Genomic DNA, 13,621 nt, shown 5'->3' on the forward strand with positions numbered 1-13,621 from the left:
GGAACCTGGCAAAAATGCAAGACCCGATCTGAGAAATAACTGAAGTAGAAAGGACTGGGGTGTGGCTCAAGTGGTAGAGTGCCTGCCTAACAAGCGCAAGGCCCTGAGTTCAAACCCCAGCACCAAAACAAGACCAGCAGCAGCAGCAAAAGAACAATTAGGGCCAGCAGCTGTGTGAACCCATGTGGGCCAGGCACGTTCACTTTATCCTCACGACCCCTGCCGACGGGAGCACCACCATTATCCCTAGCTTGGAGCTGGGGGAAACTGAGGCTCAGACTGGTCACATTTGCCTGTCTACAAGGCAGGCCCCTTGTAGGGTGACACAGGTAGACCCCAGAGGCTGGGGCTTCACCCCTCCACTGTGTGTCCTCGGGGATGCTGGTGGGAAGTGGTTGGCCCCCCAGGCAACTGGGACAGTAAGGGTCTGTGGAGAGGTGGGCTGGGTGTGAAGGAGGTGAGAGGCCAGCATGGAGGAGGAAGTGAAGGGGGGTGTGACAGACCCTGGAGGGTGTGGGTCCGAGGTCAGGGCCCCACGCACAGGCGAAGGGTCGTGGTGTGCTAGGGACTGAGTCCAGCTCACAGGAGATGGATGAGCAGACTCCCCACCCGGCCACACTCGCCGCCTTCCTGTGGGTCTCTGTGAACCGCACAGGGTCAGTGACCTGCTGATCACACACCTCTCAAAGACAAACCCCTCTGATGGCCAAAAACACCAAGCACTGGGAAGCATCCGGGGAGGGCACGGTGACATGGGTACCCAGGCGCCAGCAGCTAGGAGCACGGGGACGCGGTGGGAGCTGGTGGAGGAACAACCACCATGAATCTGGGGACACGGCCCATTAGGAAGATCGGGGTGACAGGGTGTGGAGGACAGAGAGAGAAGCCAAAGGGATGCCCTCAGGTCACTCCCTGTAAACTGTCAGGATGGCAACTGGGAATCTGTGTGCACCCCCAAACCTGAGCAGTAACTGCTGAATTAAAGGAATGGGTGACACAGCAGGAAGGCCACGGTGTGGGTGGGCCACAATGCGACTTTAAGCCACCATGGGATGTGCATCACGCCCTCCGGAATGGCTTCAGCAAAAGACCAATGGCACCAAGTATTGGCAGGGACATGAAGCGGCAGGATCTGCACCCAGCACCTCAGTGTGCCCAGGATGCCCCTCCTAGGTCCCCACACACCCCAGAGGAATCTGTCGCCCACAATAAAGACAGTGCAAAGTCAAGTCACGGGCCAGCAGCACAGATTTCATATGCAAGAACTTTCAGGAAAGGGAGACACTTAGGTCCCTCCCAGACCCACTGAGCCAGGCTCTAAGTGACTCATGCACATTGCTGAAGTTGGAGCCACTCGGGTCTGGAATGTTGCAGAGAAACCATGCGTGATAGCCATGGACAGGAAACAACCCAAATGCCGATTAACATGACTGGACGATAACGCTGTGATATGTCACCCTCCAGAACGGTGCAGAGAGGCCTCGGGCACGGAGGGACGTCCAGGAGCAGTGATTTGGTAAGTCTTGCAGCTGAACTGTGGGGCCAGAGGTGACAGGCAAAATGACACACACAGTGGGGTTCCACTTCAGGGGAAAATGGACATGGGCCGTCAGACATCATGGTCATGGCTCTATCTGGGGGGCACAGATGGAATGGCTGGATCAGCTCTTTACTTCTGTCCACACCTTGCCCACATCCACGGCCACGAAGCTCCCACCACTGCTTGGACTGGTGCAGTTTCTGCACTGTCTTCCTGCCTGCCTCCTTCACTGTACTCATTTCTGCACAGCACCCACAGATGTGCTGACAAACATGAACCAAGTCTCCTCACTCCAAAACTGCTGCGGCAAAAGGGTGACTTCTTGTTGCTCTGCAGGCTTAAGTCCCAAACCCTCCCCAGGGCCAGCGAGCCGAGTATGGTCTGGCCCTGCCCACCTCTTGGTTCCACACCCTGTACTCCACATTATAGCCACTGACTTTCTTGGCTACCTCAGGGCTTTTGCACCCGCTGTTCTCCTTGCCTGGGCTTCTCTTCTCTGAGGTTTTCCTGTGACTGGCTCCTCCCGGGCTTTCCTGCCCTTTGTGCCCCAAAGGACCCCAGTTCTTACTCCCTCTCTCAGGCCCCGGTGGCCTCCTTCACAGCACTTCATCTAGATTCTGTCCCTGTTTGTCTCCAGTGTTGATGGCCATCAGTGTCTCTCTTGTGTTCCTGCATATGTCAGCATCTGACACACACAGTGCCTGTCTCTTTGGGCACAAGGAAAAAGCTGGCCCACCATCCTGTGGCCTCTCCTTGCACATACTTTTCCAGTTGTGGTGGGCATGCTGTGTCCATGACATGAATGCATGCTTCTCACTCAGAGAAGCGCATTCAGTAGGTGATCAATAAATGCTTGCTGAAGGAACGAGACAAGAGCTGGGCTCCAGAGCCAAAAGACGCACTTGCCAAGTGCTTCTGACACTCAGCTGGCATGGATTTCAGCGGCGGTGCCACCTCCTGCCTGGCCCACTTAAGGGTTTGAAAACCTGCCTGGAAGGACACGAGACAGTGGGACACAAGGGCTAAGCTGACATCAAAGAGCCTCTAAAAGCACTTGATCAAAGGCTGCTGCTTGCGGGTGGTGGGGAGCCCGGCCCCTCCCAGGCAGCCAGGCAGCTCCGTGGGAAGCATGCGATGTGGCTCGGAGCTCAGCTGCGGGGCCCCCCACCCCAAAAGGAGCAGAAATAGCCTCTAGGGACATGGGCAGTCAGTACTGCAGCTGGACCTGGACGGTCTCTCCCCCATGGCGGGTCACAGCACCCTGGGTGAGTCCAGACACCTCAGGGACCCTCAGGCTCTGCACGGCCCACACCAGCCCTGCCTAGCTGCTCACGAGCACTTTGAAAATGGACTGAGTTTCCCATTCCCATCCCTTCTCCCCAACAGATGGGAAAGCCACCAGGGCCACTAGATCAAGGACAGCACTGCAATGGACTGAAATCCACCAGAGAGGTTTCAATCCAGTCATGGCAGTCCACAAACCATGTCCTTGCTCTCTGGAAGAGGCCAGGGAGTCGGCTCCCTGCTTTATTCTTGAGTAACTAAAGCTGGGCCCAGCTTGTATTGTGCGCCCCCCATGCAAACCACACCCTGTGTCACTCAACGCTGCATTCCATCTGACCAGGCAGCAGGAAGGAAGCATGAGACTGTCACCAGCACCTTGTGGCAGCCTCAATCGGCCAGCATAGAAACCACCAAGGCCTCGTGAGGGGTGCTGATAGCATTTGCTTCTCCTACCTAACACACGGAATGCTACTCTGTACCAAGAGATCTTCCCTGCACCTTCCACGTGTAAATTCGTTTCACCCTATTCACGACCCTATGAAGTTGTATTATTCTCCCTGTTCTCACACAGCGAGCCAAAACACAGAAAGGTCGAGTTACTTGCCCAAAGGCACACAGCAAGCAAGGAGCAGTACTGGGATTTGAACACCAAGTAGCCTGGCTCCAGATGCAAGCAATTAACCACAGCCCTCTATCACCCCATGGAATCAACCCTACAGGTAAACAGGGTTGCAATCTGTAGCTGGGGGACAGGAAGTGTGTGGCTGCAGCTTCGCGTTGGGCCTATGATGGCAGCTGGAGGCAGGTGGATGGCTCCACTCATTTTACAGGTGGGGCTAAAAAGGCTCAGAGAGGGTGGGCCTTGCATTAGGTCACAGGCAGGTCAGTTCTTCCCACTCCTTTACCCTACCACCTCCTCCCTGGGATGCTCACATCTGGGAACGGAAGCCAGTGGCAAGGAGGGCGTCACTCTGTGGTCACTGGGGCAAGGGCCCAGGAAGCCACTTCTGGCCTGAGCTCTGCAAGGACTCAGTGCAAGAGCTTCCCAAGTGACATCTTAGATGGTCACAGCCTGTCTTGTACAGATACGACCTGCCAGGCACCATTGTCCAGGGGTGGCCTCCCCTCAGGGCTGGAGTGCGCAAGGGAGCCCAGTCCCCACGTGGGTCTCTAGGAATAACAGGAGCCACTTACCTGCTTTTATGTGCAGCTCAGGGGGTGAGGGAAAAAATTAAGAGGGAGGAGTGAGGGCTGTGAGTCCACTTGGAACAGCCAGGAAGGCCTCAGGGAAAGGGACTTTTGCTGAAGACCTGAAGGGGGTGGACGCTGTGAGGGAGGGGCCTTTTATTGAGAGGGCCCAGCAAGTGCAAAGGCCCTGAGGCAGCAGGGGCATAGCTGCATTTTGAGGAAAAGTCCAGGGAGAAGGAAGAATGTGTCAGATGCAGCTTCCTCTGTTTTTCCTTCCTTCATTCCTTCCTTTTGTAGTCACTGCTCAGACTTTTAGACCAGGGTTTAAGGGAGAGAATAGACAGGAAGGGAGAGTAGGGGATGGGAAAGAGAAACAAGACAGGAAGTGAAAGAGAAATTGACAGGAGAGGAAGGGAGACAGGAGTCATGGAGGACAAGAGGAGGGCAGAGAACAAGCCCCTAACCACCCGCAGCCCCCTCTCTGTAGCAGCCAGGTTGGCCCTGTGGAGCCTGCACCATGCTCCACTGAGCTGCGGACTGGGCCTCGTTACAGGAGCTGTGACCAGGGGAGTTGGGCTCCAGGGAGGGGTCCACTCCCAAGCCTTTCCAACTGGGCTTAGAGGCTGGCCTGGGCGTGTGGGGTCCTTGAGGGGCTCTAGGTGCCATAATCACCCCAAAATGCTAACCAACAGCATGCCAGCAACCATGGAGGAAGCCCAGGACAGGTGGGCAGTTTCTGCGCACACCTCACACACACCTGCCACAGCCGCACATGGGCACCGTTTTCCAGGTGACAAAGGGAGGTGCACAGCTCACCCAGCCAGCAGGTGACGGCCCATGTGCACTTGCAAACTTGATTCCAGGAATCTGAGTCCCTTCCATTCTATCAGGTTTACAAAGAGTGAGAAAAGTTCACACCACTGGAGCACCACAGTTGACAGGTTCAACTCTGTCACGGCACAAAATTTAACACTCAAATTCCTTCCTGCCAAGGTGCCCGCCATTACTCTGTCCTTCCAGATAGATACTCTTTCTGGTCAAGGAAAAAGGCACACACAGTTTCCCTCTTTCCTCTCTTTGGTGTTACTCGGGCATCTTACAAACCTTGTTACACAATGGTCATTTTCACAGATTTAATCAGCACACGAGCATTTCATCCGGTCCTATGGTTGCCGAGTATTCTGCGCAGACGGGGCTTATTGTGCGTACACGGTCCCCATGCCACGGACACTTGGACTTTTTTAATCTCTCACTCGTGGATACCTGCTCTTACTACTGCACCAATGCGCCAGGACTTTCATTTTGGTCTCTTTGTATGGGTGTATCTAAAAGGTAAGTTCTTGGATGAAGACAGGCTGGTCACATGGCAGGTGACTTTACCAGCCTGTTCCCCGAAAGGGACTGTCTTGTTGCTCCTACCAGCTCCATCAGGGACAGCCTGTCTCTCCATAGCCCTGCCGAGATTACCTGTCTTCTTATAAGCTGGTCAGGCCTCCAAGGATGTGGAAAGGAGGAGAGACAAAGATAGCCCAAGTGTGTCCAGAAGAAGGTGACGATGGGTGACAAGAAAGAGGTGAAGGTAGTCAGCAGCTTGCTCTATGACTTCAGAGAGGTTGTCCAGGCCTGTGATTCTCCTCAGCCAAATGAGCATGTTATTCACATGTTTGGGTACCCCCAAACACCCCAGACCAAGATCACCACATGAGACATGTGCCAGGAACTGAGGCAGTGATGTGCGTTACTTCACTGTGTCCTCACAGTCACCTGGAGAGGGACATGCCCACAGAGGCCCAGTTATGTGTCTGAGGTCACAAAGAGCTCAGAATGCAATGACACCAGGATTCCAGCTGGGGTCAGCCTGACTGCACTATGCCGAGGCTGTCCAGCTCCTAGCCGGGGACTAAGTAGCTCACCTGCTTCCCAGAACCCTAGTATGGGTCCTCACAACCTGAGATGGTCTCACACAGAAGCTTCCTGGGGACATTAAACTGGTTCTTTCATGGAGAAGACTGGGGCCTGGGCATGGCTCTGTGCTTGTGAGAATCAAACAGCTGCTCCAGAGGTCTAAGTGCCAGGGCATTCTAGAAAGACAATGGGGTCTGCCATCCTTGGCCACCCAGGAGCACAGCTGAGCCTCCACTGGAGGCTTGTGCAATATCCATCCATCCATCCATCCATCCACCATCTAACCATCCACCCATCCATCATCCATCCACCCATCCACTCATCCACCCATCCATCCACCCATCCACTCATCCACCCATCCATCCACCCATCCATCCATCCACCTACCCATCCACTCATCCACCCATTCACCATCCACCATCCACCATCCACTATCCACTCATCCACCATCCTCATCCATCCATCTACCCACCATCCATCCATCCATCCACCCATCCATCATCCATCCATCCACCATCTAACCATCCATTCACCTACGATCCAGCTATACATTCATCATCCACCATCCATCCATCCATCCACCCATCCATCATCCATCCATCCACTCATCCACCCACCCACCCATCCATCATCCATCCATCCATCCACCCATCCATCCATCATCCATCCACCCATCCACCCATCCACCATCCTCATCCACCATCCACCCATCCACCATCCTCATCCATCCATCCATCTACCTACCCATCCATCATCCATCCATCCATCCACTCATCCACCCATCCACCATCCACCATCCACTATCCACTCATCCACCATCCTCATCCATCCATCTACCCACCATCCATCCATCCATCCATCCACCCATCCATCCATCTACCTACCCACCCATCATCCATCCATCCACCCATCCAACAAACACTGATGGAGGCTTCTTCAGGGCAAAGAGCCTAGACTCCCAAAATCAAGACAATCTGACTTCTGGCCTCCTCCTCTCTTTCCTCTGTCACCTTGAGCAGGCCCCTCAATGCTGCTGAGTCTCAGTTTCTCCATTTACCAAAACAACCTGCTATGGTGACCAGATAGCTGGAGGGAGGTAAGCACGTGCAGAAGCAGCTGCAGGATGGGGCGCAATTGGTGGTAGGTTTTATTCTGATTATTATTATTATTAAAAAATTTTTATTAGGGTATATTCATTGTTATTCTGATTATTTCTGAACAGCACCAACCCTGGCCTACCCTTGGGGGGCTTCATGTCCTGTCTGCTAGCTCCTGGGGAGTTTCCTTTCAGGCACATTTGAATGTCTGCTGGAGGAGTGGCTCAGAGACCACCATCCATCCCACAAAAAATGACCTCGTCTACACTCACTCTGGTGATCGATGCCTTTTCTGAGCTCAAGTTCTGCCGGCTGTTTGTCTGACCTCAAAGTCAAAGCTGCCACCCCTCCTCCACCCCCAACTAGGAACATTCTAAAATTAGCTGACAGTGGCTAAGTCCCCGAGGAGGAGCTGGCTATCAGGGACTGGGAGGCCTTGGCACTGTCACCTGAGCCGCCTTTTCTATCCAGCTGCGTAATGAATTGTCAGCTCAGCCACCCCACCGATGGGCTTGAGTTTACAGCTGTTCCACCGTCAAGGACACTGGGGCTAATGGCTCCAAGAAGACAGATCAACTGGCAAACGTCAGGATGATGAATTGGCTCAGCCATCGCCAGGCTGCCGGCCACAGGCCGCGTGTTCCCTAATTCGTTCCCTCCCACAACTACCTGGAGCCTGATATGATTTAGTGTGGAGGGGTCCCAAGTGCAGCCTCTGTTTGGAGGAAATTAATTATTTCAGGTGGCGTCAACCTTTGAGCTCCAATGGCTTTCGATAATCTCCTGGGCCCCATCCCTGGCTAGGTCCTGCCTGCTGCGAACAGAAAGACAGCTAAACACATGGAAAGCATTCGGCAGGGCTTCAGAGATCGGGTTTTTATTCCCGAGCCAGCCTGGAGACATTTTGGCATCCATCCTTCTCCTTGCACACTTTTAAGTGGACGTCCGCCTGCGCCTTCGCCCAGCCTCATCCCCCCAGTCCCAGGATGAGTCACCCCCAGCAGAGAGAATCCACTGGGTCACTGCCTCCCTCGCTGGATTCCAAGGACTTCTCCTGTCAACCAAATATTTCATCCAGCTGTAGATATCATGAGGAAACGGCAAACAAAGAGAGAGATTTAATAACTGGAAGTAAAAGGATGCAGAGAGTTTAATTTTTTTTTTTTGTATCATGTAATTGCAATCAACAGTAGACATCTGAGTCGGTGACAGGCTCAGCAAAATTGCTGCTGAGAGTACAGAATCTTTGTCTAAAAATAATCAGACATTCTGTGCACCACTGTTTGTTCTAACGGTAATCGATGCTGGAGGCTTTGAATCCATCAATTTATAGATCTGTGCAGGCCTGCCCGGCCACGGGGCTGGCGGCGCAGAGGCCGAGCCCGCTCGGGCAGCGCTGGGGCCCGGCGTGTGATTAAGATAAGCCCTGATTCCTTTCATACATTTCTTATCAGGGGCTCGTTCTCCAGCAGCCAGAGATGTTCACAACAGTTAAAGATCAGTGCAGCTTCTCAGACGCCAAATTTGAGGGTATTGATCAATAAATCAAATCAGGCCAGTCAATGGGCCAATCAGGAGAGTCCAGCCGGTGCATTATTACCGGCGCCTCGAAGCCTCAGCTTTTCATGGGTTTCATGAAAACAGCCTCACCTTGGCTTCCCGCCAGCTGCTGGCTTGTCTAATAGACTCCACAGCCGAGAGGGGCCTCCTGCCCAGCGGAAGAGCAATAAATTTCTCATCAAACAGCCGAGGGAGAAACAAGACGAACATCTGTTTTCCAGCAATGAAACTCCTGTGTTCTTCAGAACGTGCAAACCGCCTCTGACAGGCCACCCCAAAGGCGGCTTCCCTGGCACGCCGTGGCCCCTCGGAATATTTTGCCCGTTATTTCAATCAGGTAATTTAAGGAGACTTTGGCATTCTTCTCTCTGCAGCTGCCGGGGGTTCTGCAAAGTCTGTGCCGGTGCAGTCAATAATAAACGCCACCCTGGGACCCTGCAGTACGAAGGCAGTTTTATGACAGCCATTATACGCCAATGTAACTTCATTAAAAGCTGTTTATTCCCCCTAAGCATTTTAAGCACTTTCATTTTCCCATAAAGGAGGTTATTTCTACAGAAGGGTTCTAGGCTGTACTGCTTCTCTCACTAAGGTGGGGAGACCCGCCCAGCAGCCTTCTCACCTGGACAAGAGGGGGTGGACGGGGTGGAACCTCAGCCCCGGGTGGTCAGGTGAGGACCAGAGGCCACCTCAGCTACTGGGGCTGAGACATCCAGGAGAGGAGGGGACAGGAGGTCTCAGTCCCCCCAAGATTCTCAAAGGCTCTTTGTTCTGGATTCTACAAGCCAGAGATGAGGCAAGTTCCAGAATAAGACAGACAGGCAGGGGCCAGCCAAAGCCAGTGTTTTTCAACCTGGGGTTCCCTGGGGCCTTTTCTTTTGCTTTTCCACATTGACACTAATTCGGAGAAATTGTCACCTGCCCTGTTGTGAAGGCCCAAGTTCTCCCCTACAGGGACAGCCAGCAGCTGGAAGACCCTTCTGAACCCATGGTCTGAACGTGGGTGTCAAGGTGGAGGTCTGCGGGCTCCAGGATGGCTCTTGGGCCTGTAGGAAGGGGCTGGCCACACCATGATAGGAGCAAGAGTTGGTGACAGGGACCTTTGGGCGTCCTTGAGAGTGGGGGAGGGGAATGAGGAAGGTCCTTCTGCAGAAAGGGATGCAGGCAGGTAACAAGGGCTCCCAAGGACCCCTTATTTGGGGAGCTCACTGTGACCAAGACCTGGCATAGCTGGGCGAGCGGGGCCAGGTCCAGGGAACACACACATGTGTGTGTCTGTGTGTCTGCTCAGGACATTGGGCGTGTGAGAGACTGGAGGCGGATACCCGTGAGGCAGGTCTCACATGGTGAGATAAGGATCACGGCCTCTGCCCATTGCCCCTTGAGATGCAGAAGTGAAGGGCAGAGGTCAGAACAGTGAGGGTAGCAGCTGACTCCGATCCCAGCTCTACGCTGGTTTCCACTCTGACTCAGTTGCTCTCTCAGTGACCCCGTGAAATCCTACAATTGTCATCCTTGCTTTGCAGAGAGGGAAACAGATGCTCAAAGAAGTGAAGTCAGCCTTCCTAGGTTGTGGGGTGAGGACACAGAATCCATCTCAAATGTTCCTGGTGCTGGCCAAGGCCCCACTCTGTGCACCTCAGATGTGTTTTCTTGATTGCTTTCCTAATATCCATGCGATTTTGTGATTATGTCCATTTTACAGGTGCGGCTCAGAGAAACTGAGGCTCAGACAAGGGGAAAGGATTCAAGCAGATCAGTGCAGTGGAATTAGGACTCGAACCTATTCTCATATCTCTGATCCCTTTGGGGCCTCTCAGGGGCTCCCACCATTGCCCCACCCAACCTGTCTTATGATAGAAAAGATTTCTTCTAACCTCTATCTTGAGAGGCCTCACAAATGCCTGTCTCCCACTGACCCCGTCTCCTTCACCTCTGGGTACCCAGCCCTTAGCACGACACCAGGCACACAGCAGGTACTTGAGAAATATTTGCTGAATAAGCAAAGTGGGGAGTCCTGCCTTCCCACGGTCCCCCAAGGCTACACACACTATGGCCCTTGCTGCCTGCATGTCAGCTGAGTCCCTTCCGAATCCAGTCACAGTTCTGAGCCATGTTCCATGATCTAAATGTGTGTGTGTGCGGCGGGGAGGGGGCACAGCTAGAGCAGAAGGAAGGAGAAGGGAAGAAGAAAGGAGGGAACAGAAGGAAGGGAGACTCTGGAGCCCACTCTCCTGAGGCTACGGAATACAGAGGAAGGAGCAGGTTGCCACCCTGCCAGACTATGGGGTTGTCCTCACAGGCACAGATCAGTCCCAGGGTCTCCCAATGAACAACACTTATCATACACCCAGCCATGATGCACAGCCGAGATTTCAGGGTAAGATTTATTACCCTGGCTGGTTTTAAAATGAAACTGAAGAGAGGCCATGCTGGTGGGGCCGAGGGCTGCTAATGGGGTGAGCATCTGCAAGTGTTCTCTTCCACACGCACAGCCAGGGCTTTGCAGAGACACCAGGGACACTGGGCTAAAACACTGGGCTCCATGTTGTCACTGTGACCTGCTGGGCGACCTGAAGGGAGTCCCTCTCATTCTCTGGATGTGCATTTCTATTTGCAAGCAATAGTGACAACAAAAAGTAGCTATAATTTATTGTTTTCTGTACACTGGACACTTTGTATGGAGTGACTGACTTTTTAATGGTTTTATTTATTTGTATGTATTTTTAACCGATACATAAAAGCATAAAAATAGCTTTGAATGATTTTGATCATTTGATTTTTGATTCTTTGAATCATGGCAACAACCCTTTGAGATAGTTCCTGTTCTTAACCCATTCAATGGATAAGGAAACTGAGGCTCAGAGAGAGATGGTCTCTGTGTCAGTCAGCAGCAAGGCCAGCTAATCCAGACTGGGGCAGCCATAGTCCAAGATCTTCTATGCCTGTGATCCTTCTCTCTTAGGGACAGTTGGCTCTGCCCACCCAGCTGAAAGGTGTGACAGACTCCAAACTCATCATTCTGAGGCCCAGAGTGGAGGTTCCTATATGGAGGCCTTGGCGGCACCCAGGCCTGGGACAGCGGTAGGGGAAAAGGGGCACCTTTGATTTGACTGCTCACGAGGTTTGCTTGTGGGTTCCCGGGACCTCAGCTAACTTAGAGGGTGCTGGACCCATGTGGGCTCTGCTCCTACGAAGACAAGGAAGGCCTTCCAGAAGCATAAGCCAGAGGCAGAGGCAGGTCACAGGGACACAGGAGATACAAAGGTGTTTGGCTGGAGTCCAGCCTGGGGGAGACCCCAACTCTGAACAGTGGCCCTTGATGGGGGTGACTGTCCTCCCATGGACAATATCTAAAGATACTTTGACATTTTTATTGAAAAATTTGCCAGACTACCCTTCAACTTTTGATCCTCCTGCCTCTACTTCTCAAGTGCTGGAACTATAGCTGTACACCACCATGCCTGGCTAGAGAAAGTCTAGGTTATCACTAACTGCTGGCAGTTAGTGGGGAGAGACCATAGATGTTTCTGAATACCTCCAAGTGCATAGCACGTCCTTACAACCGAATGCACAGGTCTCAGTGTCACCAGTGCTCAAGGGCAAAACCCCTGGGCTAGGAGCAGGATGGGGGTGAGGAGCTTAGAGCTGTGTAGGCCAGGAAGGTGCTGACCTGAGGAAGACAGCTCTGCTGGCCAGAGTGAGCTCCCTGTCCTGAACTGTCCAAGAATAGACCGGCCATCCAGTTTCCACAGAGCTTGGAAAAGGGCCAGACAACATGCCAACACGATGACCGCTCTTTCCCATCCAAACCTGACAACAGCTATGACGTGTGAGGTTCCTTTTAGAACCTTCCACAGTTAGATCGTCTCATTTCACCTTGCTAACGGCCCTATGACAAGGGCACTGTGGTCATCTTTTTTTTTTTTTTTTTTTTAATAGAAGAGAAAACTGAGGTTCAGAGAGGTCAACTCACTCTGAGGTCAGAAGTAGGGAAGTCAGGATTTGAACTTGAGTCTGCCTGATTCCAAAGCTCATAAGAAACCCCATACTTCCAGCACATCCTCCCTCTCCTCTAAAACACGTCCCCACTTTTAACTTAAAAAGAAACCCTGGGGGAGTGCCCACTGCCACCGCCGTCTGTCACCACTGCCTGGATTGAGAATTACAGGTAGGAAACCTGGACCCAGCGCGCCAGACCCAAGGTCAACAGTTCGGCCCTCTCTCATGTTAAGGACACAAAAATCAACTCAGTCCCCTGCCCAGTCTCCTCATTATTATTTTTTTAAAAACAAAAACACTGCTGCGGGCAGTGAAAAGACATTGTCCCAAGAATGCACTCTTAACTGATGTCCCCAACCATTCAGGCACACAGATAAAAGAAAACTGGCTTTATTAATAGGCCCTCATGCTAATTAGCACAATTTATCATCAGGGAGGCAGTGGCTGCCTTCTGCAAGCGTTACAAGTACAGACAAAAAAACTTTTGTCACAAACCCAACACAACAGCGCCGCGTGACCAAGCCGGTCACAAAGAGCCTGGAAGGGAAAAGTGCAGGACTTACAAAGAGCCCACGCTATGCATTTGTGACATCACGAGAGCGTTTCCCCCAAGGTAAGAAAGTCCCCAACGTCAACGTCACCACATGTGCACAAATCCATGCCTCACCACACCCAGGAAGCCTGGTGACAGGGACTATGTCAGAAGGTGTGGGTGAGGGGCTGGGAAGCTGGGTAAAAAAAAAAACAAACCAAAACCTTAAATGTTTAATATTCAATAAATGTGTCAATTTTACATACAGAGGCAAATGGACCTTTTATTGAGGAATTGGTAAATTTCCTCCGAGGGAAGTAAGTGCGTTTTAGCCTTCAAGGAGTCCCAGGTGAATGAAAATGGATTGTGATTTGTGATAAAACTCAGCTGCTCTATAAAAGACGTTAAATAAATGTTGCTGTTTCACCAGGGATATACAAAATTGATTATATTACAGACTGATTCGAAGATGCTACACCCCCCTAAGGCCCTCATCAGCTTCTTGGGGGGGGC

The 13,621-nt window shown here is 52.4% G+C and overlaps 1 protein-coding gene across 7 annotated transcripts in view; it reads right to left on the reverse strand.

Annotated features, from left to right (window-relative positions):
- Cux2 (cut like homeobox 2) overlaps positions 1-13,621 on the reverse strand; it is a 225,202-nt gene that overhangs the window by 98,733 nt on the left and 112,848 nt on the right. For 2 of the 7 annotated variants that reach the window (XM_074060940.1, XM_074060939.1), the window contains exon 2: positions 8,665-9,009. The exons of the other annotated variants lie outside the window; for them this stretch is intronic. In XM_074060940.1, coding sequence (XP_073917041.1) covers positions 8,665-8,784 — 120 coding nt within the window. In that variant the 5' untranslated portion in view covers positions 8,785-9,009. The remainder of the gene's footprint in view (positions 1-8,664; positions 9,010-13,621) is intronic. 7 annotated transcript variants of the gene reach the window in all.

Source organism: Castor canadensis, chromosome 18, assembly GCF_047511655.1.
Source record: "Castor canadensis chromosome 18, mCasCan1.hap1v2, whole genome shotgun sequence".
Classification (NCBI taxonomy): Eukaryota; Metazoa; Chordata; class Mammalia; order Rodentia; family Castoridae; genus Castor; species Castor canadensis.